Source organism: Brassica napus, chromosome C2 (assembly GCF_020379485.1).
Source record: "Brassica napus cultivar Da-Ae chromosome C2, Da-Ae, whole genome shotgun sequence".
In the NCBI taxonomy this organism is placed as follows: domain Eukaryota; kingdom Viridiplantae; phylum Streptophyta; class Magnoliopsida; order Brassicales; family Brassicaceae; genus Brassica; species Brassica napus.
In genome coordinates, this window is record NC_063445.1 from 50,384,386 (window position 1) to 50,410,691 (window position 26,306).

Here is a 26,306-nt window from a genome sequence, read left to right on the forward strand (position 1 = left end):
TGTTCGTGGGAGCCGAAATTCGCAGTGTCGATTTCCGTTTAAATTAGGAAACTAGGAAAGCCCTAATTTCTCAGAGGTCCCGGAGATCTGTTAATACCACGCGCTAAGCAATCAGAACACGAGATATCAACGACAAAGTACAAAAATCGTAAAAAGAGAGCAAAATAGATCTTATTCCGAATCCGTGTCTGAGTGTTACAACAAGGTATAAGCCTGGGCTCGAGAGCTGTTGGCGAGATTCCTAGTTCTAGCAACCCTAAGGCGGCTAAACCTAATTGACTCGCAGCTCAAAATAACAAAAACAGAAATATGCCTAAATCGCTCTAAGTGCTAAGTTTGCTCCGAAAAAAGTCTCTCCCCATGCCTCTCGCCTAGGACTCCTTATATACTGGCTCCTAGGTTGGTTTACGCTTTTCCTCTTCTGCCCTTAAGCCGTCATAGCATAAAAATAGAGATATTCCATTTTTTCCGATCTTCGTAATTATATTCAAAATTTCGTATTTATCCGCGGAAACTTGACATTCATCTTTGCTTACGAACCAAGCGTAAACCGTCATGCGGCTTACGGGATGTTGGTTAAGAAATCGTAAGTTGGGCCTCGAGTCATGTCTTAGGTCCCTCTGGGCCGTCTTCTGACTCGAAGCGTTTATTATGGCTTCTTTCGATAAAGAACGAACTTTCCGCGTTTTTTACCGTAAAGTTTGATCGATGACTTAGAATGGCGGGAAACATGAAATGGGTTCGGTACGGTCTTCGGGAGATAGCATCGAAGGGTAGACGAGAATGCATGGACTAATGTCGTATCGACGTTTCGGAATAGCTCGGTCGCTACGTAGCGACCGGACAGCGTGCATGTGCGGTAGTTGCGTAATGACCGAGCTTGGGTCGTCCGTGTTCTGATCGTCATACTCGGACCTATCCGTAGCTGGTCTGGGTATGTTTCCGATGGCTTATGTTTGATCTAAATAGAATTCGAACGAAGCTTTATCTCAGGAACATACGTTGCGACGTTTTCTTGACCGAGCATGATTTGTTGCGGAAAGGCATACTTGTATTTTGCGGGGATTTGGACGTTAACTTCGTCGTAACCGTTTTCGACCCCAACAGTTAGCCCCCAGCTCGTTAGAATCGTGGATTTCTAGTGAGATTCTAACGCGCGGTATGGCGAGTTCGGACGAGATTGGTGTATTTGGGCGAAGTTCGTGTCCGAAAATCCGCAAGTAAATAGTAATTTCTCATGCCTATAAGAAGGGAGGTAACTTCTTCATAACCTTTACACTTACTCATTCTCATAGAGAGGTCTCTTGAAAAATTTCTTTTTTTTCTCTATCCTTTTCTTCTTGATTCTTAAAAGGAAAATTCAAAATGTCGAGTAAGAAAAGGAGTTCGAAGAAAGGGTCCTTGCCCGCGAACGTTCCTGAAGAGCTCCTTGTGCCAAAGATAGAATTCGTTCCTCATTCGGTAGACCCAGCCGAGAACGAGGCATGGTGGGTCGCGTGTCATGGTTCGATCACACCTCCCAAAGAGAAGTCGTTCCCGGTCATGAACCGTCACCCGGCCGAGGAAGGTACACCAAGTAGGAGTACTAGCGAATTCTTCGAGATCATGCGGTCGTTCTATCAGATTTCGGATGCGGTGGAGTTCCGGGTTCCTTGTCAAGGAGAGCGCGCTAGAAGTCCCCCGGAGGGTTACTTTACTTGTTACGAAGCATTCGTAGTGCGCTGTCGCTTGTGGTTCCCGATTCCCGAAATTATCGTCCGTGTGTTGGATCGTTTCGAGGTGGCGATAAGCCAACTGAATCCCCTTGGCATCCAACACCTCATTGGAGTCCTGATCCTGAGCTACGAGCATGGTCTCTCCCTTACCGTCGATCACTTTGAAGCGCTTCTTAGGTACAGATCGTCAAGGATACGGACAAGTATAGGCTGGTCCCTCGAAACTTCATGTCAGTGGTTAAAGGGTTTACTTCCAACTTCAACTCGTGGAAGAAATTTTTCTTCTTCGTTCGTATAGACGCTGCGTCTGTTGAAAAGAGTTGTATCCCATTGTTCCGGAGGTTGCTGAACGACCGTCCCTTCATCAATCCTCTTGCTCCGTTCCCTGAGGATATTGTCGCGGTGAGGGATCTTCTCAGGAACGGTCCTTTTTTCTTGACTTCCTTTACGCCGAAGAGAGTTCGAAAGACGTTGAGGTTTGTGCATCCTAGTCCTGCTTTGGGCGGGGAAACATGGAGTGCTCCGAGCCCGATGACCAAGGTCCCGACGATGCTCCAACGGTTGCGACGGGGTTGAATTCTTCGAAGGGGAAAGATATTGACCTTGGTGACATAGAGTTTTCGGTGGACGATTCCATGCTTCCAGGATGGGATCCAGACCTTGCTTTCGGCGATGGAAGCGGTACGAGCGAGGTCCCTATTCTGGACTTCGATGATTTCTTTGCTGGTCTTCCCTCGGGCTTCGATGCTCCCCCGGCTACGATCGAGTCGGGGAGTCCGAAAGTCGTCGCAGAAGGATCTCGTATCATCAACGGGGTATAGGGTTTAAGAATTTTGACGATCGTTTCAATTATATATATATTTCTTTTTGCTTATAACGTGTTAATCGGTTTTGCAGGGCTTGAACTTTCTTGGATCGGCCATTGAGGCGAGACATAGAGAAGCCATGATCTATCGCTTTAAAGCGGAGAAAGCGGAAAAGGATCTTGCTCGCATTCAAGACGAGATGTTGGGGCGAGATGCGCAACTCGCTCGTGATCAAGCGAGGGCTGTTCGTAAGGCGGAACGGAAGGGCAAGAGGGAGATTGTCGAGGTGATGAAGACTCATGCCTCTCAATTCCAGGTCAAGTACAGGAACCTCAAGGATGCTTTCACCTCGCTAGGTGATTTCCGTGAGTGTCGCGGTTTAGTCGGGAGCCTTTGGAAGACGCGGGCGGACAATTACGTTTTCAAGAAGGAGATGGAGTTAATGGAGGGTGGCATGAAGGATCATGCTCGCGCTGAGGCGCTCATTCCTCCGATCGACGGGAGGATTCAGGGATATTGGGATCCCATCCCGGTTTCTCATGATACCGTAGAGACCACGACCGAGTTTCCCGGTGATTGCGGGGAGGTGGATCGTCCCGCGGATGCGTTTGGAGCTTCGTTGTCCGGGAACTTTTACTTTGAACCTTGAGAGGTGGAGTGAATATCTGGAGGGAGGAGGTTGTTTATTTATCCTGCGTTTGTTGCCGAGTATGGCTTTTATTTGTCTTTTCCTGCCGAGTGTGGCTTTGATTTCCCACCGCTTTATGCGGTCTTTATATATATGATGAGCGTTTTATTTCGAATTGTTTCGAGTAAATTTGAAGTAAATTTGAGTTGTCGTCTCATATTTAATTCCGTTGGGACGTTCAATCTGTCAGTTCGTTCTTGACTTTTCATAAAAATTTCTTATTCTTACAACTTTCGGGAACGTTGAGATGTGAACGGAGAGACATGGTTTAGGATCTCGTATCGTATAGATATCATGTCTTGAGATGTCTGAGACCAATGCGATGGGTTTAGGGCCAGACCTAGGTTTACTCTCGGTTTTAAGGTTTGTGCGATGACTAGCCGGCTATTCATTTTCCTGTTGCGATTTTTACCTGATTTGTACCGATTTAAAGTCCGCGATAGGTTCTTGGCTTATATGACTTGTATGATATGAATCAAGCATCTTTCCAGAGACAATTTTTAAGCCAACTGGAAGTGCTAGACCAAAATTTTGGATTTTTTTGTAGCGCGCTTTCGTCCTTGTGTTGGACGTTCGAAGATCAAAAGAGTGATCAAGTTGCGTTTGTTTAAGACGGCTAACGCGTTAGTCGGGGCCAATCGACGAACGGGGTGTAAGGTTTTTTGTGGTCGTGGTCGGACATTGTTCGCATCGTCTCGAATTTTAACTTGGCGACGTCTCGCGGTTGTTTCGAAGACTATACGAAATATTTTCGGTGCTGAAGAAAGATTATTTTCCGATTTTGGGCAGGATGAGGCCGCTGACAAGAGTCTTAATGTTCGTAGATTTTCTAGGCGTGTCCTGAGACTTTTGCGTTTAACTGAAGCGTAAGCGTTTTAATTTAAAAGGAGCAATGCATATTGTAAAGAGATTTTTTTTTTTTAAATCTCTAAAAACTCGATTACAATAACGCGTCTTTTCCTATGTGGGAGTATACGAGTATACGCACCCACTCCCCCCACCTTTTTAGATAGGGGGATAGCTGAACTCGTCTTTCGACGAGCTGCCTACGTACCTCTTTCGAGGATCAAGCCATCTCGTAGTTCTGTTTTATGCCGCGAGCGTTTTTACTCGGCGGTTGTCGCCGTGCTAACCGCCCTGATCGTGATGACCGTGGCCGGGTCAGCGTTCTCTTCAGGATGTTCCGGTTGAGTTGTAGCGTCGGCTTCGGACTCGTGTTGAGTTTCGACGTCCAAAGCGTTTGCGTCAGCAGATGATGTTAAATCGTCTTTTCTTGAAGTGTTTTTGGCCGAAGATTGATCTATCTTCGTGCGCTTGCGATTTGCCGTTGTAGAAGTCATCATTTGCCTTAACTTGTGCTCCGCGAGGAAGCATAGTCGCGACTGTTTCTGACATCCCCAGATAGCTGCAACTCCGTTTGGGGTCGGGAATTTGACACCTAGGTGGTATGTCGATGGAAAGGCTTGCACGGTGTTGATCCATGGGGTTCCCATGATCACGTTGTAGATGGCCGGATGATCAACCACCGCGAATTTGACGATTGTCGTGATCTCCTTGGCCATGACTGGCAGCTGGATTGACCCGAGGGTCATCGATACTTCTCCTGAAAAACCCGTGAGCGGTTTAGGCGTTTGAATTACTTCTCCGAGTTCGAGGCTCATCCGGTTGAGAGTGTCGCGGAAGATTACATTGACCGTGCTTCCCGTGTCAATGAGTACTCTTCCGACTTCCAGATCTCGTATGACGAGATCTATGATGAGCGTATCGCAGTGAGGTTGGTCGATCCCGCCAGCTTCCTCCTTCGTGAAGGTGATTGAGCAATTTTGACCATCTCGGGTAAGAGACCATGTAGGCCAGTTTGCACTCGACTCCGCGTTCCTAGTTTAAACCAAAATCGACAGTGCGAATTTCGGTTCCCAAAGTTTAGCGCTAGAAGGAGGGGGCTCTACGGATCAATTTAACCCGCAAAAGCCACTCAACGATCAGGAACGATATGCAAGACTCGACGTGCGCAAACATCATCTCGTTCAAGGGGGGAGCAACGGTCGATCGAGCCAAACCTTGAAACGATCTCCTTCTTATCAAGCTGACGATCCGAGATGTCGACGTCGCTAGGGTGCTAATCGACACCGGAAGTTCGGCCGATATCATCTTCATGGATACTCTCGAGAAAATGGGGATCGATCAATCCGAAATCGTGAAATACCCTAGCCCACTACTGGGACTTTAGGGAGAAACAACCATGGCCTACGGGTCGATTAATCTCGCAGTCAAAGCCGGAACCGTGACAAGAGTCACAGAGTTTCTAGTCGTTGACCGTCCCGCATCTTACAACGTTATCATGGGAACACCATGGTTGAACACCGTGTGTTCCATACCATCAACGTACCATCTTTGCCTCAAGTTCCCAACCCCTAACGGAGTCGAGGTAATATGGGGAAACCCAAGAGTATCACAGGTGTGTTACGCCGCAGAACAAAAACGAAAAAGACCAGACCTCGAGACTACTCCTTGAAAAGTGGAGAAAAAGATCTCCAACAAGGATTCGCGAAGTCAAGATTCAGCGGAACTTATCTGGCAGTCTCGTAACATCACGGCCCTAGAGGAAAAAACCGAACCAACTTGCGAACCTGTGGTCACAGTCTGTCTCGACGAAGCATTTCCGGAATGATGCGTCGAGATCGGAGCCAATCTCCGCGAGCCTTTAAGGACAGAGCTCATAACCTGTCTAAAAAAGAACCTCAATACTTTAGCATGGGCCGCGGAAGATATGCCAGGGATCGACATTAACATAACGTGTCACAAATTAAATATCGATCCGACCTTAAAACCCGTCTAACAAAAAAGGCGGAAGCTAGGACCCAAACGGGCTTCCGCGGTAAACGACGAGGTCGAAAAATTGCTTAAGGTCGAGTCAATAACGGAAGTTAGGTATCCAGACTGGCTCCCTAACCCTGTAGTAGTCAAAAAGAAAAACGGGAAATGGCGAGTTTGCGTGGATTTTACCGACCTAAACAAGGCCTGTCCAAAAGATAGTTTCGCTCTGCCACATATCGATCGATTAGTAGAAGCAAGGGGGGTAACGAACTTCTATCTTTCATGGACGCCTTCTCAGGTTACAATCAAATTATGATGAACTCTGACGATCGCGAGAAGACTGCGTTCATTACCAATCGCGGAACCTATTGCTACAGGATAATGCCTTCGGCCTCAAAAACGCTGGTGCAACTAACCAACGACTCGTGAACCGTATGTTCTTCAAACAACTCAGTAAAATGATGGAGGTTTATATCGACGACATGCTCGTCAAATCCCTCCAAGCAAGGGATCACGTATCACATCTCGAGGAATGTTTCGCGCAGTTAAATTCCCATAACATGAAGCTCAACCCGACAAAATGCAGGTTTGCCATGGCATCAGGGAATTCCTCGGCTACCTAGTCACATTCCGCGGCATCGAAGCTAATCCAAAAAAGATCAACGCACTGATCGAGATGGCTTCACCGAAGAATAAGCGGGAAGTCCAAAGGCTGACCGGTAGGGTCGCGGCACTTAACCGATTTATTTCACGATCAACGGACAAGTGCCTGCCCTTCTACGATGTCTTACGAGGAAATAAAAAATTCGAATGGTCGGAAGAATGCGAAAACGCTTTCCAACAGCTGAAGCGGTATTTAGCTTCCCCTCCAGTCCTCGCAAAACCCGTGGAGGGGGAACCTTTGTTCTTGTACATCGCTGTGTCGGCAACAGCTGAAAGCGGCGTCCTGATCAGGGAAGAACGCGGCGAACAGAAACCTATTTTCTATACAAGCAAAACCTTGCTGGATGCCGAATCTAGGTACCCGCTAATGGAAAAATTAGCATGCGCAGTCGTAACATCGGCCCGAAAACTAAGACCATATTTCCAATCCCACACGATCGTCATCCTCACGACTTTTTCCCTACGGACGATTCTGCATAGCCCGAGTCAGTCGGGCCGATTGGCCAAATGGGCGGTCGAAATGAGCGAGTACGATATTGAGTACCGACCGAGAACAAGCGCAAAGTCCGAACATAGGCCGCGCGCTACGTAACAGTGGACGGCGAAATTTACAAATGGAGATTCTCCGGACCACTCATGACGTGCCTGGAAGGGGAAAAAGCAAGAAAAGTGATGGAGGAAGTACATTCTGGATCCTGTGGCAACCATTCCGGTGGAAGATCGCTGGCAGTAAAAATCAAATGCCATGGATACTACTGGCCGACGATGATCGGAGATTGCGAGAAGTTCGCACAAAAATGCGAAAAAATGCCAGAGGCATGCTCCAACCATCCGACAACCAGCCAAAATTCTCTTCTCCATCACATCGCCCTATCCCTTTATGTGCTGGGCCATGGATATCGTCAGACCCCTTCATAATTCAAAGCAAAAGCGTTTCCTTTTAGTCCTCACCGATTTCTTTTCAAAATGGGTAGACGCAGATTCGTACGCGAGTATAAAAGATGTCCAAGTCAAAAGTTTCGTATGGAGAAACATCATCTGTAGGCATGGAGTTCCTTACGAGATCGTAGCTGATAACGGATCTCAGTTTATCTCCACACGGTTCTAGGCGTTCAGCGAAAAATGGAAGATATGACTTAATAAGTCGATGCCCAGGTATCCGTGTGGGACTGAAATTCGCACTGACGATTTCTGTTTAAATAAGGAAACTAGGAAAATCCTAATTTCCCAGAGGTCCTGGATATCTGCTAATACCACACGCAAGCAATCAGAACACAAAAATAACAACGATAAAATATGAGGAATCAAAAAGAGAGCAAAGTAGATCTTATTCCGAATTCGCGTTTGAGCGTTACAACAAGGTGAGAGCCTGGGCTACGAGAGCTGTCGGCGAGATTCCTAGTTCTAAAACCCTATGACGGCAATAACCTAGTTGAGTCGCAGCTCGAATAACAAAAACGGAAATATGCCTAATTGCTCTAAGTTCTAAGTCTGCTCTGAGAAAAATCCTCTCCTTATGCTCTCGCCTAGGACTCCTTATATACTGGCTCCTAGGTCGGTTTGCGCTTTTCCTAGCATAAAATGGAGATATTCCATTTTTTTCCTATCCTCGTAATTATCTTCCAAATTTCGTATTTATCCGCGGAAACTTGACAATTATCTTTCCTTGCGAACCAAGCGTAAACCGTCATGCGGCTTACGGGCTGTTGGTTAAAAAATCGTAAGTTGGGCCTCGAGTCATGTTTTAGGTCCCTTTGGGCCGTCTTCTGACTCGAAGCGTTTATTACGGCTTCTTTCGATAAAGAGAGAACTTTCCGCGGGTTTTACCTTAAAGTCTGATCAATGACTTAGAATGGCGGGAAACGTGAAATGGGTTAGCTACGGTCTTCGGGAGATAGCATCGAAGGGTAGACGAGAATGCATGGACTAATTTTCGTGTCGATGTTTCGGAAGAGCTCGGTCGCTACGTAGCGATCTAGCGGAAAGGACGCTCGGTCGCTACGTAGCGATCTAGCGGAAAGGACGCTCGGTCGCTACCGAGTCATAGTGCCGGCTTTGGAATCGTGTTGAGTTTCGGTGTCCAAAGCGTTCGCGTCAGCAAACAATATCAAATCGTCTTTCTTTGAAGTGTTTTCGGCTGAAGGTTGAGCTTACTTCGTGTGCTTGCGAGTTGCCATTGCGGGAGTCGCGATTTCTCTTAACTTATGCTCCGCGAGGAAGCATAGCCACGACTGTTTCTGACAACCCCAGATGGCTACCACTCTGTTCTGGGTTGGGAATTTGACTCCGAGGTGGTATGTAGGTGGAACGATTTTCATGACGTTGAGCCACGGGGTTTCCATGATCACATTGTAGATGGCAGGATGATCGACCACCGTGAAATCGACGATTTTTGTGATTTCCTTGGCCATGACTGGCAGCTGGATCGATCCGAGTCATCGACACTTCGCCCGAAAAACCCGTAAATGGTTTTGCCGTTGGAGTTACTTCTCCGAGTTTGATGTTCATCCGATTGAGAGTGTCGTGGAAGATAACATTGACCGTGCTTCCCGTGTCAATGAGGACTCTCCCGACTTCCAGATCTCGTATGACAAGATCTATGACGAGTGGATTGCAGTGAGGTTGATCGATCCCGCCGGCTTCATCCTTTGTAAAGGTTATTGAGCTGCTTTGACCATCACGTGGAGGGGACCATGTAGGCCAGTTTGCACTTGATTCGGCCTTCCGTTGGTAAGCCTTGATGGCCGAAACCGTATCGTTGCAGTATTGCGATCCTCCGATGATCATGTTGACTCTGCGACGATTGTTGTCGTTTCCTTTTTCGTCCGGCCTTCTTCCGTGTTTATCCCCTGATTGGTTTCTTTGGGGGGGGACTTCTTCGTGGGCGGATTTCTGTCTGTCTTCGGGGGGCGATCAGTCTCGAGGATGAGATCTTTTACGCTGGTTACTTCCGAGAGCTCTCCAGCTAGTAGCTTCGCGGCCAGCCTCGCTCCCAAGACTTTGCAGTTAGTCGTGGAGTGTCCTCGGGACTGGTGGAACTCGCAAAAGGTGTTTTCGTCATATCCTTGATTGCGAGTCCATGTATTACCCGTGGTTCGGCCTTGATCCGAACTGATCGCGTAATTGTGCGCCCCTTGGAGCTCTTCCCCCTCGTGATGGATGTACTTATCGTTACAAGAGTTTTTCTTCTTCGTTTTTGGGTCTACATCTTTCGAGGATGGTCTCGTCGACTTATGTTTTCGCGACAAGACTTTCGTTTACTCTTCGATTATGATTTAGTCCGTCGCCTTGTGGAGGGCGTCCTGAATCGTCCGCGGTTTGTCGAGGGTTATCCACTTTCTGAATTTCGACTTGTACCAGAGCATCTTTCTGAGCGCGTCAATGGCCAATTTGTCGCTTAGCCCGCTGACCCTGGACATCACCAGCTTAAACCGGCTGATGAACTCGCGGAGGGGTTTGTCTTCCCTCTGGGACAGACTCCAAAGATAGACATCAGAAGTTTCTCTATCTTTGAACATAGAGTATGGCTTGAGAAATTTTGATGCGAGCTGTCGGAAACTCCCGATAGAGTTTCGCTTAAGGCGTGCGAACCACTTGAGCGCCGCTCCTTCCAGGTTCTCGATAAATCGACGGTAATAGCCGGCGTCTTTTTCGCCGTCCTTCAGCCTAGACCTTCCCATCGTGATGTGAAAAGCCTGAAGGTGTGCTTTAGGGTCAGTCGTACCATCATACTTTGGTACTTTGATTTTTCCCGGATCAAATATCCTCATATCGGAGATGCGAGCGGTGAAGGGCGTCTTCCGAGCCCCCTCCAGCAGTCTGTCGATCTCGGGGGCAGCACTGGTAGCGTGATGGATCTGGGATTTCACGGCCCTTACTTCCGCCGCAGTTTTGGTGATGTAATCGCGAATATCGCGGATGTCCGACGTCTCGTCAGCAGATTTTCGAGCTTGTCGACGTTTACTGCGAGTGATCTCGGTTTGCTTTTCAGCCAGCTCTTCTTGTTCGTTCCAATAGAGGATTTCCTCCTCTTCCGTCATTGGCTTATTGAACGGGGAGCTTTCCTGAGCAGATCGGCTTCTGGTCCTTCTTGATGTCTGCCGGCGTTCTCCTTGGTATCGTTGGAGACGTCGCTGGGATCTAAGTCGACGTGCTCGACTTCATTAACCTCCGAGTCCTTCGCGGGAGGTGGAGGACTCTCAGAGTTCCTTTTTCGGCAGGGAATTTTTCGCTAGGGTTTTCGCCCGAAGGTCGTTCCCGCGACGTTCTAGGCCTGTCGAGTGGGGTTGCGAAGTCGAGTCTTTTCCCGCGAACTTTCGTAGTTCCGCGGGGATGGATTGCTCGAGTCCTTGCCGTTAAGGTTTCGACTTGTTTGGTCAAGGTGGCGAACATCTTTTTAAACTCCTTGAGCGCCGCAGCGTTGGCTGGTGCGTTGGCCGCGGATACGTCTGCTGCTAGAGTGTGTAGATCTGTGCTGCTGCCTCCGTTGAGAGGAGTTTGCAAGTTTTCCGCATCGTCAGTTGACATGTCTGGTTGAGCGTGATGTGGTTGAGAGTTAGATTGATCCGTACCCCCCCCCCCCTCCTTCTATCGCCAAACTGTGGGAACCGAAATTCGCACTGTCGATTTCCGTTTAGATTAGGAAAGTAGGAGAACCCTAGTTTCCCAGAGGTCCTGGATATCTGTTAATACCACACGCCAAGCAACCAGAACACGAAATGAGAGCAGTAATAAAATAAGAAATCGAAAAAGTGAGCAAGATAGTTCTTATTCCAAATCTGCGTTTGAGCGTTTACAACAAGGTAAGTTCCTGGGCTACGAGAGCTCTCGGCGAGATTCCTAATTCTAAAAACCCTAAGACGGCAAAAACCTAATTGAGTCGCAGCTCGAATAACAAAAACAGAAAATTGCCTAAAATCGCTCTAAGTGCTAAGTTTGCTGTGTCCAAAGTCCTCTTTTATGCCTCACGCCTAGGATCCCTTATATACTCGCTCCTAGGTCGGTTTACGCTTTTCCCCTTCTGCCCTTAAGCCGTCATAGCCAAAAATGAAAATATTCTATTTTTCCCGATCTTCATAATTATCTTCCAAAACTTCGTATTTATACGCGGAAACTTGACATTTATCTTTCCTTGCGAACCAAGCGTAAACCGTCCTACGGTTTACGGGCTTTTGGTTAAGAAATCATAAAATGGGCTTCGAGTCATGTCTTAGGTTCCTTTGGGCCGTCTTTTGGCTCGAGGCGTTTATTATGGTTTCTTTCGATAAAGACGAACTTTCCGCGGTTTTTATCGTAGTTCGATTGATGACTTTAAATGTTTAGAAACATGAAATGGGTTTGCTACGGTCTTCGGGAGATAGCATCAAAGAGTAGACGAGAATGCATGGATTCGTGTCGAATTCGACATTTCCGAAAAGCTCGGTCGCTTTGTAGCGACCGAACGGCACGCAAGCAACGTACCGACCGGGCAGTGTGCATGTTCGGTTGTTACCTAGTATCTGAGCTTGGTTTGTCCGTGTTCCGATCGTCACACTCGAACCTATCTGTGGCTGGCTTAGATACGTTTCCGTTACCTTGGGACAGCTTGTGTTTGATCCAACCGAGACTTGAACAAGGTTTTATCTCGAGATCATGTGTCGTGACATTCTTTTTACCAAGCATAATTGTCGCAGAAAGACACTCACACTTGTTTTTGCGGAGGTTTGGATATTAACTTCGTCGTAACCGTTTTCGATCCCAACAATTAATATTACTTGTTCTTGAATTTAAATGAAGATACAATCTATTTGATTGCCTAATCTGGATTTCAGATCTCAACTCTCATATTTTAATCACGAGAAAGTGTCGATCGATAATTCTTTGTGAATATCGATCAATACACCTTTCGAAATATTGATCGACAGGGCTATCGCTGCGTCGATCGATACTTCTTCTAGAAAGCTTTACGGACATGTTTGGTTTGTATTCCAACTCACTAGACCAACTCTCGTATGTATCTAGGCAGTTAGATCATACTAGTTATTTTCAGGTATTGGGTCAAACAATGGCTTGATCCCAATTAATCCTAAGATCTAAGTTTAAAGGGTGATCAATCCTAAACTTAGCTTTAAGCACAACTAGATGAATGAACTATATTTCTAAACACCCTAACAATTGTTGTGTTAATATTACATTTATCAACCCATTTTGAGAAACCTAAATCTAACAGTAAGGACTACTCAGACATATTCATGAAACTCATAGTTATGATGGTCTTAATAATACTTAGATAAATAATAGTAAAAGTAAACATAAATATGAAAACAAGGGAGTTCAAGATCTTCTCTGTTTTGCAGTAGATGATCTATCTCTCCAACTAAGCTCTCCTCTTTCAATGGTGGCTTCTTGCCTCCTCTAAACTAGGTCTAAGAGGTCTATAGGCAAGTATGCCTCTAAAATGATACAAAACCCTAATAAATAGCCTAACAAGCGGCCAAGGACTAATAATGTAATTATTAAGACTTTTGTGAAACTCGAAATCTTCTAATTTGTCATTAATTCTCGGATGGCTTCAAAATCGATCGATGTGAGGATCCCAACATTGATCGATATTTGGTGGTAACTGTCGGTCGATACTGAATTGCGACCTTCGACCATCTCTTGCTTCCAGCGAAGCTCAAAAGATCTCCAAAAACCTCGAAATACATCATTTCCTTCCAAATAGTACATGAACCTGTAGTTACTCTAAATACTCTATATACTAGTAATATATCTTAAAACATTCATAAACCATGGTTAAAAATGGTAAAATCCGTGGTCTATCAAACATACGGGAAACATACTCCATATTCTACCTTAGAAGACGACAATTACAACAGCCATGAACAATTGGCATTATGCAGATGCACAGAAAAAGTTAGGAAATTTAAAAGGGTTTGAATACGTTCTCACATCCTCCTTTCAACAGGCTGGATCATTTTGCTCCAGTTATTCCTTTGACAAAGCCTCACATGTTTCTCACCTGAAAAGGGAATAATCAATAGATTCTCTATCAAGACCAAACACTTGTTTCATCACATGTTACTCATCTTTCATCTGTCTTCAAGCCTCTCGAGGCAACCTCATACGCAGCCAATAGAGCATTTTCCAAACGAAGGATTGAGTTTTTGTGAGAGTTGGGATCTTCCATACTTGTTCATAGACCTAAGTAAATAGTTAAAATTGTCATTCTCATTCGTCAGGATAATCATCACCAGAACAAAGCAGGTAATTGTAACGGGACAAAAAAAAGAGTGAAAATGTTAGCAAAAGGGATGAAGAGTTCTGAAGCATACTTCTCAAGTTTTTACTCAGTGAATTCTCAAAATCGTACCAGAAGCTTTCTTCACCAGACACTTGGAATGCGACTTCCTTTAAGAATCTCATGAGACACGTTAATGGGAGATCGTGTCGTGTGAGTCCATATAACACCTTTGATAAAGCTAAAATGCCGACGAAACTGTTCAAAAAGCACCAGAAAAGCGGATATCAATACAAAATGGGAAATATCATAGGATAGCACTAAAAACGTTTTTGTCACAATTATAGATTGTAAGGATCAAAATGACAAAAATATTTCATTAAAGAGGTAAATATACACTTATACCCCTAGGATTAACTAATTCAAACCTCAGGGTTTATAGTTATGGGGAGGAGATTTGAGATTGAGGTTTACAATTTTATAAAATAAAAAACAAATATTAAAAATTTGAAATTAAAAAATTTAAATTTTTTTCAAAAAGTATTTTAGAATTAGAAAAAGAAAGTTTTCGAAAAAAATAAAAAAGTTCAAAAAGGAAAAATATATAAAAAGTTCAAATTTGAAAACATATAACCTAAAACTATAAAAAAAAATAATGTTTTTTAGTTTTTTAAATTTTTTTATATATCTAGGGTATTAGGGTCTTCTTACCTATTAAATAAAATATTTTGGCAATTTTCCTCCCTGTAATCTATTTTTGTGACAAAAAATTGAAAATAGTTTATTCAGGAGAATTGCTCATACAAAATAGAAAAAAAAAACTTATTTCTCGAAAGGCCACCAAGAGATACTTCTCTCACCACCTTCCTGTCAAAATCACTTGAACACTCGCTTTACATAGAGTCGTATATTCTTTGTCTTTTAATTAACCACATCGTCCTTTCCCACTGGTGATACTGGTGGCACATAAAGGATGGATCTAAGCTCGAGCTCACACTACAATAAGATAATTATCAGTAATAGTTTAAGAATAATATATCATTATTGGATCAACATGGTGTCATCACCACTTTCTAACAAATATAAATCACAAACTGCTTGGGTTGTTTCAAGGATATATGCTATTCCAACAGATGTTTTCCGTCCAATGTACAATTGTGAAGTGGGTGGATGCCAGTGGGTCCAATTGTACTCCTCTGTTGTCACCTTCTTAGAGTTCAAGAGCTGCAGCGAATAGAAATATACTCTTTTAACAATTTCTAAGCGCAGATAAGATACATCGAGCAGTCCTTACCCAAATTGGTCACGTCTCATTAGTAAGCTCTCAATCTCGGTATTTCTTAACTTTCTTCCTGGTCTAATACATGTTCCTCTAGGAATAATTAGATGTGGATTTGCTTCTCCTTCCTTTACATATTGCTTATGAGACTTTGGCCCCATTCGTTTGTACATCTGGAAGATGCATCCGGATGGTCCATCTAGATGTTTTACCCAGAAGTTCCATCTGGGTGTTCATTTCTTAATTTCGTCCATGCATCCAAATGAATCATCTGAATTCAACTATGTTCGTTTGCTTTTCATTTTTAAATTGCATCTGCATACAGGTGGACTTGTTAGTAAAATGACTAAAATATATTTTTTTTACGTTTCGGCGGAAAAATAGCATTTTTACGGTTTTGGCGGAAAATATTTTTGGAGTTTTTGAGGAAAAATGTGTTTTTGACGAAAAATGCATTTTGTGGTTTTGGCGGAACAATACGTTTTTATGGGTTTGGCGGAAAATACATTTTTTTGCGGTTTTGGCGGGAAAAGTGTGTTTTGCGGTTTTGGCGGGAAATGTGTTTTTGACGAAAAAGTGCGCTTTTGTAGGTTTGACGGGAAATGTTTTTTGGCGATTTTGACGGGAAAATGCATTTTTGCGTTTATGACGGGAAAAGTGCATTTTTGCATTTTTGGCGGAAAATATTTTCTGCGGTTGCGGCGGGAAAATACATTTTTCCAGTTTTGGCGGGAAAATGCATTTTTCCGGTTTTGACGGAAAATGTGCATTTTTGCGTTTTTGACAGAAAAATTGAATTTTGGCGTTTTTGTCATAAGGATGTTTCTATCGTAATTAAAATCTATGTAGTCTTTTAGATATCAATCTATTTCTAAGTGTTTCAATGCAAAGAGAATGCATGTTCAAACTTAATCTTAGTGCATTCAGTGTAATGAAGTGATTTGATTAAACTAACAAGACTCTAACACAATTAACTAGCAAACTTTCAAGAAAATGGATAAAGGAGGAATCATGGGTATAGGAATTTGATGTCAAATGACTAAGATTCAATCTAGAATGGCAAGGTTTCAATTAACACATTTCCCTAAGTCTAACAATCCTAAGCAAGTTCTTTGTCAAGACAAATGCTCATTTACTCTCATTGATCAAACATCAAATGTCTTTGGTTTGTATCAATCTAGCAATCATTAAGAACAGATCATTCAACTATCTAAACTCCCTTAACACCAAATGTCTTTGGTAGGGTAAGCTAAGAGCATGTTGAGTTGGCTCATACATTTTATCGAACACCTTTCGGACAATGAAATGTCTAGATTTCTAATCTAAAATGGCCGACTCTAGATTAGCATTAAGATCACTCAATCAAGTAAGGAAACATATTAATCTACTCTAAACATTCTAGATCATCACTTAATCATCCTAACCCATGAATCCAAAAAGAGTCTACTCACTAATCTTCATGATTAACCTTAAACCCATAATAGATTCAAGAGAAATCATGTTAAGAAGATGAGATAGACTCAAATTACTCAAGAAAGAAAGATTAGATTACTAAAGATTCAAACTTTCTCCAAGTATCAATGTATTTTGAGAGAAAATAAGATATATTTTAAAATTAGGTCTAAAATGTATTTATAGTAGCTTAAAACTCGAACCGGGTCGACCCGACAAACCCGAGTTTGACCCGGAAGACAAATGGGTGAGATGGTCTTCGCCGACCGCGGACGGCTCTAACCCGCGCCCATGGTCCGCGGCCCGTCCCTGTAGAACTCGGTCTCTCTGATCGAATTCCACTTGATTACTATATTTATTTGGGTCAACAAATGTGTCTGACAACTTCTTTACTAAGCACTATAATTGAATTATCTTTTGGACTTATATTTGACATTTTCTTTAGTCCGAGGATCAATGATAACTCATATCAACTTATTTTCTTTTCCAGCTTTTTATTTTCTCCCTCTTATGTTGGAAATACTAATTCACTTTTATCATTCATATAGAGCCTTACTTATATCCTTCGGGGTTGGCTTTAGATACTTAAGTATCAACGAAGATTCATATCCAACATATATCTCCAACCTTATTAACACATCTTAACTAAGCTCTATGGTGGAGCAACTGGAATGTATATTGCACATCCAAAATTCTTAGATGGAAAATGGTTGGTTTCTGACCCAATACCAATGATGGGGAGAATCAATGATTACTTGTTGGCTTGATGCGAATCAGTGTTGCTCAAAATGTTTAACACTTATTCCAGTAATTTTTCTATAATCATCAAAGACTTAAGACGTGAATTCATCAAGATTATAAAGATGAATAGTGGGTGATCAGTCCACCAACATCTCTTTTATTCATGCCAATAACTTCCTTTGGCTGGTGAAAACCGTATAACCATTTTATCTTATGCAAACATATGTCAAATCATTCGGAAGAATCTTCTGGATCTTCAATGAATATTTATATAAATTTTCAAATATCTTTCGCATCATTACTAAACCAAAATGATCTAAATAGTTCATGCCAAATATTTTTGTAAACTTCTGGTTTACTATATATTTGTCTCCATTACAGTAATCTTTGTGTAGTACAATCTATAAGAGGATGTATGCACTTTTTCAACTATACTTTTACTGCCTTGAGAAATATTTTTTAATTTGAAATGAATTTAACATTTCTTCCGCTTAGTGTATCAACATAAGTGTCGCAAAATCCCACAGATTTACTTTGAGAATGATTCATCAATCTTAATTTTAGTTTTAACATAATCTTCTGGATATTTCACTTATCATAAAATGTAAGATTCTTTAACTCTTCCCCTTGACATGATATTACTATATGTTTATCAATCTTGAATGAATCTCATTTTTTAATCAACAACATACCCTACATGGGTCATGTATTCTTTTTCAAATCCTTTTAACTTTTGAGCCTAATAAGAATATGATGCAATAAAGATTTTAAATTGCATTCTTATGTACAGTAACATTATGTACTCTTCTGGAGCATCATATATATATCCTCTTCTTGAACATTCTGTAAAGTTTTACTACCTTGTATTGTACTCACAATAATTTTCTTTCATCTTTGGATGATTGAATCATATCTCTTCTTTATTACCATCTTTATTTTCTCAACTTCAAGTGAGAGTATGAAATAGAAAATCTTTGGTCTTTCATTATTACCATCTTCATTTTTTTCTCAACTCCAAGTGAGAGTATAAGTTGTAAAAAGAAACTCTTTGGATCTTGGCTTTATTTATATTCACATTCACGTCTACAACCACTTTTATGTTCATTTTCTCGAACAATACTATTTTTGTGGATTTTCTTTCCACAAAATAAATGTCCTATTCACTTTAAGAGAAGGGATCATAATCAACTAGACGTGATTATCATCTTTTTCTGAGTCTCAAGGAGACAATATACAAGTATAAACTTCTTTAATTTTTTTTCTCAATCATGTATCTGCTGGACATCATCACTTGTGTGAAAAATAATATTTTTCAATATATATGCATCATTAAAAATTTCTTCGAGAAATTGTGCATTTAAACTTAACATCCAACATATTTGAACTTTATTTACAGACTTAGGTCTTGTAATCTTTAGACTCCAATTCTTGTAATCTTTAGATGCAAAAATATAATGAGCTATTGGTAATCACATTCCGGTGATAATACCTTTCTTTGGATTGTTTTCCAAAACTTATGCATATTTTAAAGTCAAGCTTTAAACTTAAAACCTCCATATATAAAATGGTAATGAAATATGATCCTCATACCAAATTTTATGCAAATTACTTTATCTAATCATACTTTACTCAACCTTGTATATAAAGCATGAAAAATAAGAAAATACTTATCTTATAAAGAGAAGTGCATAAGCGATATGAGTTCCAACTTTTCACGTTTCTCGACATCTCACATGGTATCTTCGCTTTTACAAAGAATAAATAATCCTGAAATACTTAAAATTTTCTCATTAAAATATAGCTATTATATTAGTAACAATCAATTTCTTTTCAAAATTGAGTCTATACCAAGACTACTAGTGAATTCATAATTTACTAACAAATATCTAAATATATATTTAACAATGAAACGATAGCTCAAATCATTTTTTTTTAGCTTAACCAGTTTAAAAAAAATAAACCAGTTCAACCACATACTACTCTTAGCAACCAGAATACAATACTAAAACATATGGCTTTTAAGAGCATAAAATTGCTGAGGAGCGTCCTGGCCAGCCTTATGCGCAAAACATGCGGCACCTTAGTTTCTCTGATCCATATTTGATGCGCATTGGGAAACTTGCTGAGGAGCGTCCTTGCCAGCCTTATGCCAAGCGGAATGGACTCATATACTTCAACAACCGTTTGGTAATTCCCCCGAACTCCTCCTTTATTGCCTCATTGCTCAGAGAGTTTCACGATACACCATTAGGAGGACACTCTGGAGTGCTGCGAACACTGAAACGACTTTCTCAGCAGTTCTATTGGCCATCCATGAACAAAACCGTCCACAAGTACGTGACTGAATGTGATGTTTGTCAACGTGCAAAGTCCGAGAGCCTTTTACCTAAGGGCTTACTCCAACCTCTCTCGATTCCAGATAGGCTTTGGGAAGATCTCTCCATGGATTTTGTCGACGGACTGCCAGGTTCTGATAATCATACCTCCATACTGGTCATCGTTGACAGACTATCGAAAGCGGCTCATTTGGTTCCTATCTCTCATCCTTACGCTGCAAAGTCTGTGGCTTCGAAGTTCAGTGATGTGGTTGTCAAACACCATGGTATGCCTAAATCTATAGTCAGTGATCGAGATCCAGTGTTTGTCAGTGTGTTTTGGCAGGAACTATGGCGTTTGTCTCAGACTAAGCTGCGCATGTCTTCATCCTACCATCCCCAAACCGACGGTCAGACTGAGGTCGTGAACCGGTGCATTGAGCAGTATCTTCGGTGCTTTGTTCATGAACGACCTAACCAGTGGAGCTACATGATTCCTTGGGCAGAATATTGGTACAACACCACATACCATGCGTCAACCGGAATGTCTCCGTATAAGGCGATCTATGGACAGGATCTATGAACAAAGTACTACAGGAGAACACAACCTTCAAGCTTCTATCAATCGCATGAAACAAACTGCAGACCGCAAACGACGTGATGTTTCTTTTGCTGTCGGTGATTGGGTCTTCTTACGCTTGCAACCATACCGACAACACACCATCTTCCGACGGTCCTCACAGAAGCTATCTACTCGCTACTTTGGTCCTTTTCAGGTTCTCGCCCGTATTGGCACAGTCGCCTATCGCCTGAAACTCCCTGACGGAACAAGAGTTCATCCGGTCTTCCATGTGTCCCTATTGAAGAAGCGCTTGGGCAGTGATACACCTGCAGCAGGTACATTACCTCCTCTTCGCACAAACGGCCAGCTCAAGCTTAATCCTGAGGTCATTATAGAGTATCATACGTTGGATAACGTAGGCAACAAGGTATGTGAAGCTTTGGTGAAGTGGCAAGATTTGCCAATTGAAGAGGCTACGTGGGAATGTATTGGACAACTTCGCAAGAGTTTCCCAACACTGAATCTTGAGGACAAGATTATTTTCGAGAGCGGGTGTAATGATGGAGTTACAGCTGACAAAGACACTGAAGTAGAAGAACCAGAAGCACATGAACCAAACCAGAGGATGTCAAACCGAAGAAGAAAACCAAACCCAAAGTATTTTAATTAATTTTAGTTGTGTTTTGTTATTTCGTACGTGCACAATAAAAAGTACCTAGTCTTCTTTGTGTTGAGGAAACTAACCTTCCACTATCCCATTTCACTTGTTAGTAGGAGTTGAGACTCCGAGCATGTTGTTCTTCTTTTCTATTTAAGCAAATAATGAAAACCAAAATAGGTAATCAAAACTACCAAACAAATCTTGTGTTCTTATTTTCTATCTTTATGCTTTGACTGGGACCAACACCCCGTCGTCATTTTATCCCCTCGCTACGCTGACTCTCACTGGTGCCTTGACCAACTAGCTACCCTCTGTGATCTGAGAGCATCTCTGAAACGCGGTGAAGATGATGCCAATCTTCTACGAGGTTGATCCCTCGTAAACAGAACGATCATTCCGCTAAGGAATTTGAAGTACATGCTAAAAGGTTTAGCGAGGAGAAGGTAAAGCGATGGAGGAAAGCTATGACTTTGGTCGGAATCTTCTCTGGATTTGTTTGCAAGTAGGATATTCCATTACAAAAATGAGAGTTATGTTTTTGTAATGTTCAAGAAATGCTAGACCGTACTTAGGTGGATTAGCGAATTATTATTCGGGGAATTAGGCGTTAACCATTAACTAATTATTCGAGTAATATATTCTTAAAAAAGTCCTTTAGACAGTTGGCGGAGGTAAATCTACTCAACTGAACAGAGAGGCTTGTTTGACGCGGGTTGCATCTACGCTGGAGTTCCACCTCTTTTCAAGATAATATATTCTTTGATTGTCAATACATTTTGTGTGTTTAGATCTAGGAACTTGTAACCAAAGAAAAGAAAATGTTGAAAACGAAAGGCGGGAAACCAAGCATACTATTGCTATGATGATGCAGATCTCAAAAACATTACCGCTAACTTCCCTACGCTCTGCAGCTATCAAAGGTATAACAATATACATCGTTTGGTTTTCACATAACATGAGTATGCACAAGGAACTTGTAGAACTCGTTTGAATTCAGTCAGTCTCGTTGGAACTCGCTGGGAAGGTAGGCCGAGTCAGTCTTTGTTGCAGGTTTTGGAAGACAGATGATGCCTCTCTGAATCCAGAAACAAGGATTCTCAAGCAACTAGTTATCGATGGCATAGCAGAAGCTAATATGACTTTCTCGTCTCTTATGGGTGCTCGTCGAGTAAGGCTACGAATTCCCAAAATCTGTTTGATTGGTAAAAAAAAAACTGATAACATATTCACGAATGTAGACTACAATTGATCTGTGTAAAGGTCGACGATATTTTGAAGAAGAGAGTTTTTAGTTAATGCAAAAAACAAGAGGATAGAAAACTTTTTCCACAAGAACATCGACCACACCAATGGGAACTGGGAACACATAATATCTTATTAAAAAAACACATACAAAGAAATATCAAATAGGTACCACATATAATGTTTATGGAGGGGCACTTGATGAAAAGATGAAAGACTAGTACCAAAGTAAATTAGAAACCAAACGGAGCTGCAAGACCCAAGCCAACTAGTAATCAACCCAGTATCCTCCTCCTCCATCTATTAGCAATCCTGGCCAATTAGGACTTTCTGGTTTGTTGCTGTCCTGAGTGGGAATTATTGAGCGAACATAGCAACTTACGCTCACGAGATTTTGAAGCATTTCGGTGTACTCGGCATCATCTTTGAATTGATCTGAGAAGAGGAACACAATTCCTTTAGATCTTTTATAAGGAAAGTCCCTTGCCCAAAAAAAAATGTCATTTGCCATTCTAATACGTCTCGAGGCTTTATCCCCTGGAAAAAAAAATATACATACAGAAGTGAGATATAGGTTTAGATATAAAGAAAGAAAAGAGTGGAATTTTACCTCCGGGGAGAAAGTAGATTCTGGAAGCCCACACCTTGTCACCCAGAAGGACATCCCTCCAAGTCCCTTTCTTGTTATCATCAAGATAGACCCAGATTGAAAGCTTATTGGTAAAATCTCTTTCCCAAAGAGCTGATTTGATTTTGCCATAGATCTCATCAGGAGAGGAAAAAGGAGGGAATGGGAAATCTTCAGCCTCCCAGAAGACGCCTGTCCTATTCTCTTTGACGGGTCTTATAGGCTCTGAGCAATGCAAAATAGTTAATTACTATTTTAATATCACAGATAAAAAAATCATAAACAAACAGAACAAGTTGGTTGGGATGGTCTTACCGCGGAAATCTACAATCTTGGAGGAGTAGCGAACATAGGAGGGATCTTCTTCAAACTCTTCTTCGCCCTCGGAAGAATCTTCTTCAATCTCTTCTTCGCCCTCGGAGAGATCGCTACGAGTAGGAGGAGGAGGACGTAACATACGTGCACAACCAAGTAGAGATTCTACATTAAAGAAAGATCCTCTGATAGCAGTCGTATCAATTAAGAGAATAGTGTGACCCCTCGATTCCAAACACTTGATAACCCTATCTAACTCCCCTTTCGGAGTTGCCTTTGCGATCACCACTAAATCGAGTGGACCATTTGGTCCAGAAATAGTTAGTGCGGAATGAACCAAAAAGGAAGTCATATCCACAGGAGCCGCTTTGTTACCACCAGTAGTTATGTAAATTCTTGTACCTATCAAAGAAAGAAAGAGAGACATATATTATTAAGTAGAAACGATGACAGAGAGAGAGAGAGAGAGAGAGTTGTGAAATTATTTTACTTGAGGGTAAGTAAAAGATTCTGGCCTCGCTCAACTCTTGTTGTACGTCGCTCTGGATTTGCTTACAATACACAACGATTTCCTTATATCCATGAAAGCCCATTCGATGAAGAACTTCTTCGATATTAGTACGAATAAAACCAAGATCATCGATACCAGCAGCAGGTATTGGGTAGTCATCCATGTTCCAGAACACCATTGCCGTATTCTCTTTGACAAAAAAAAAAAAAAAAAAAAAAACAAGGCACAAGTATGACGGATCGAAATCTAACAAACAATTTCGGTTAAAGAGATGGAGAGAGATGATCTTACCGGAAAAAAACTCGTTGATCTCGCCTTCTTCGCCCATGGTTCCCACGATGAGAGGATCTAAGAACTTTCTCGAGAGCGTTTGTTTTCCTTTTTTTTTTATGACTGCGCTAGCGCTGCCGAGATCTATCTAGTCTAGAGTTTAGAATTTAGACTTTAAGATTTAAGGTTTAGAGTCGAAGAGTGGGGTTTTGGGATAGGATTTCAAATTTTTAAAAACTAAAAAAATTAAAATTTATAAAATAAAAAATGATATTTTGGTCATTTTAATTTTTGGGATCTAATTTTGTGACAAAAACTTTAAAAGGTTTATTTGAGATAATTACCCTTAATATATTCCAATAGATAAGATTTCAATTTTGTAGAAAATATTAATATTAATTTATGATATGATAAAAATAATGTTTGTTTGTGTTGCAATCTTACATAAAATTTTGTGATACCCAATTAGCAAAATTATGCCGTTATTTTATTTCCTCATTCAGGCTATAATCTATGGTTGGTATACAATATAAAATGTATTGGAAATTTCTACTAATTTATTTGACGCATTTTTTTAGACTTTTTTCATGTAGACATTCTTTTCTAAATATATTTTCTAAACGCAAAATGTTATCAGTGAATCGTATCAACGGGTAAAACATTATTAAACAAAAAAGATTCTATTTTTACATAAGATGATAGTGTTGATGATAGCTTTATCATATAAAAAAAAAACTCTCTATGACCTTCTCTCTCTAAAAACCTCTCGTTTTCCACCGGCGATTTAGTTTTCTCTTGTCCGGCGTCTGCCGGTTCCGGAGGTCTTCTTCTCCTCCATCCCTTTTTTCCGTTTACCTCTCCTCACATCTGTTCCTTCCTGTCAATATGCTTGTGCTCTTGGATTCGTCTGAGCTTCACCTGAGATCTTCGCGGTTCAAAGGGGCGGTTCGGTGGTCTGGAAAAGCGGCGAGGCTGAGAAGTGGCTGGTGTGGAGGGAGGCCAGCTTTTTGGATCAAAGGTTCTGTCGGATCAAAGGTTCTGTCGGATCTAGTTTTTCCTTTTCCTAGATCTCCGGCGTGTCTTTGTTGTCGGCGGTGCGTGGCTCAGTGGGGGTCCTTTTCCATCTTCGATCTACATCTCTGCGAAGCGGTGTAGCGAACAGAGAGGTGGTTGACTTGCGATGGTTTGGCGACATGTCTGCAAGGTTTTCCCGTCGGTGTTGCCTCCTGATGGTCAAAGCTTTGCAGTATGGGCACGGTGGGATCCTTCTTCCCAGCTCCGGCGGAAGCTCTGGGTTTCTCCCGGTGGTCGGGTTCCACACCCCTCAGCTTTCTGTTCCGGTTGTGCTCTTGTCGACATGTCCGCTTTTTGTTCTTCAGGCAGTAGTAGCAGGTTGTGTCTAGCGGTGGTGAGTCTTCTCCTCCGATTTATACCCACCTTCTTGCACATTGAAACCGTGCTATTTCCTCTTCAATGTAAGGTCACTCTCTCCTCTGCTCTCTCTGTTTCTGGGTGTCTACGGCTTCTGTCGACCAATAGTGGCATCTGTAGCAAGCCTTGGATTGCTCTCTTTTCGTATGTGGATTGAGGATTGGTTTATGTTATGACTTGGGCGGTTTGACGCAAAGGCTGTCCCTGGTTTTGCGTCTCGGGCTTCATTCCTTGTCTGTGAGCAGGGGCTTGGTCTTCTTGGGGCGCTGCTTCAGTTTTTGCTTCTTGGTTCGGCGTTGTCCGGTGTTGTCCGGTGGCTTAACTGCTCTTGCTCGTCTTGTGGAGGCTGGCCCAATGCTGCTGCTCATGGATGAGTTCTTGAAGTCCTAACAATCTTCTTGGGGATGTGCTTTTGTTTCCTGCTAAAGTCTTGGCATTCATATCCTTTTATCTTTTCACGTTGTTGTTGCAGCCTGTGATATAGCTTAGGTGTATTGCTGTTCTCTGTTTTGGTCCAAGTTGTATGATGTTCTTTTATTTTAATGCAAAAATTTACTCAAAAAAGTACAAAAACATGCTCATGCTAACTAACCAAAAACTTCGGTTTTGATAGTCTTGGGGCTGAGAGTGCAAAGAGTGCTATGTCCAAACCGTAATAATATTAATAATATAGTCTCCATGGTTTATCAAGTCGAAGTACAATACTTTATTATTGAATTTACCTTGGAATGAAACTATGAAAGATCAATGTTTGTGTAGATAGAGAGCGAACCATAAGTTTGGTAACATAACTAAAACTAATCAAGATGTCTCCTCTAAGAATATATGTAGTCTGTACGTGCACTAGTAAAATTAAGATTTTTTTTTTTTTGTTGAAAAAAAGGATTTCAATTAAAGTGCAGATAAAAAATGGAAAAATCGCATTTTAAACCATGAGAGTGTAAAAAATAACACTTTAAAACTTGGTATTTAAAAAGTCACACTTGAAACC

General features: G+C 41.9%; 1 protein-coding gene across 1 annotated transcript; it reads right to left on the reverse strand.

Annotated features, from left to right (window-relative positions):
* Window positions 1–22,227: 22,227 nt before the first annotated feature.
* On the reverse strand, window positions 22,228–24,066 carry LOC106382108. Its single transcript, XM_013822068.3, has 5 exons — window positions 23,906–24,066; window positions 23,594–23,803; window positions 23,104–23,505; window positions 22,771–23,013; window positions 22,228–22,697 (listed from the first exon to the last, which is right to left on the reverse strand). Exons 1-5 carry the CDS (start codon window positions 23,940–23,942, stop codon window positions 22,429–22,431), a joined length of 1,161 nt encoding a protein of 386 aa, XP_013677522.1. The 5' UTR covers window positions 23,943–24,066; the 3' UTR covers window positions 22,228–22,428.
* Between the last annotated feature and the right edge of the window lie 2,240 nt (window positions 24,067–26,306).

Coding starts and splice junctions, on each gene's coding strand:
- LOC106382108 (XM_013822068.3), bottom strand. CDS start 23,942: ATGGGCGAAGAAGGCGAGATCAACGAGTTTTTTTCCG. Junction 23,506..23,593: donor AATCTTTTACTTACCCTCAA/GTAAAATAATTT, acceptor TTTCTTTGATAG/GTACAAGAATTTACATAACT. Junction 22,698..22,770: donor AATCTACTTTCTCCCCGGAG/GTAAAATTCCAC, acceptor TTTTTTTTCCAG/GGGATAAAGCCTCGAGACGT.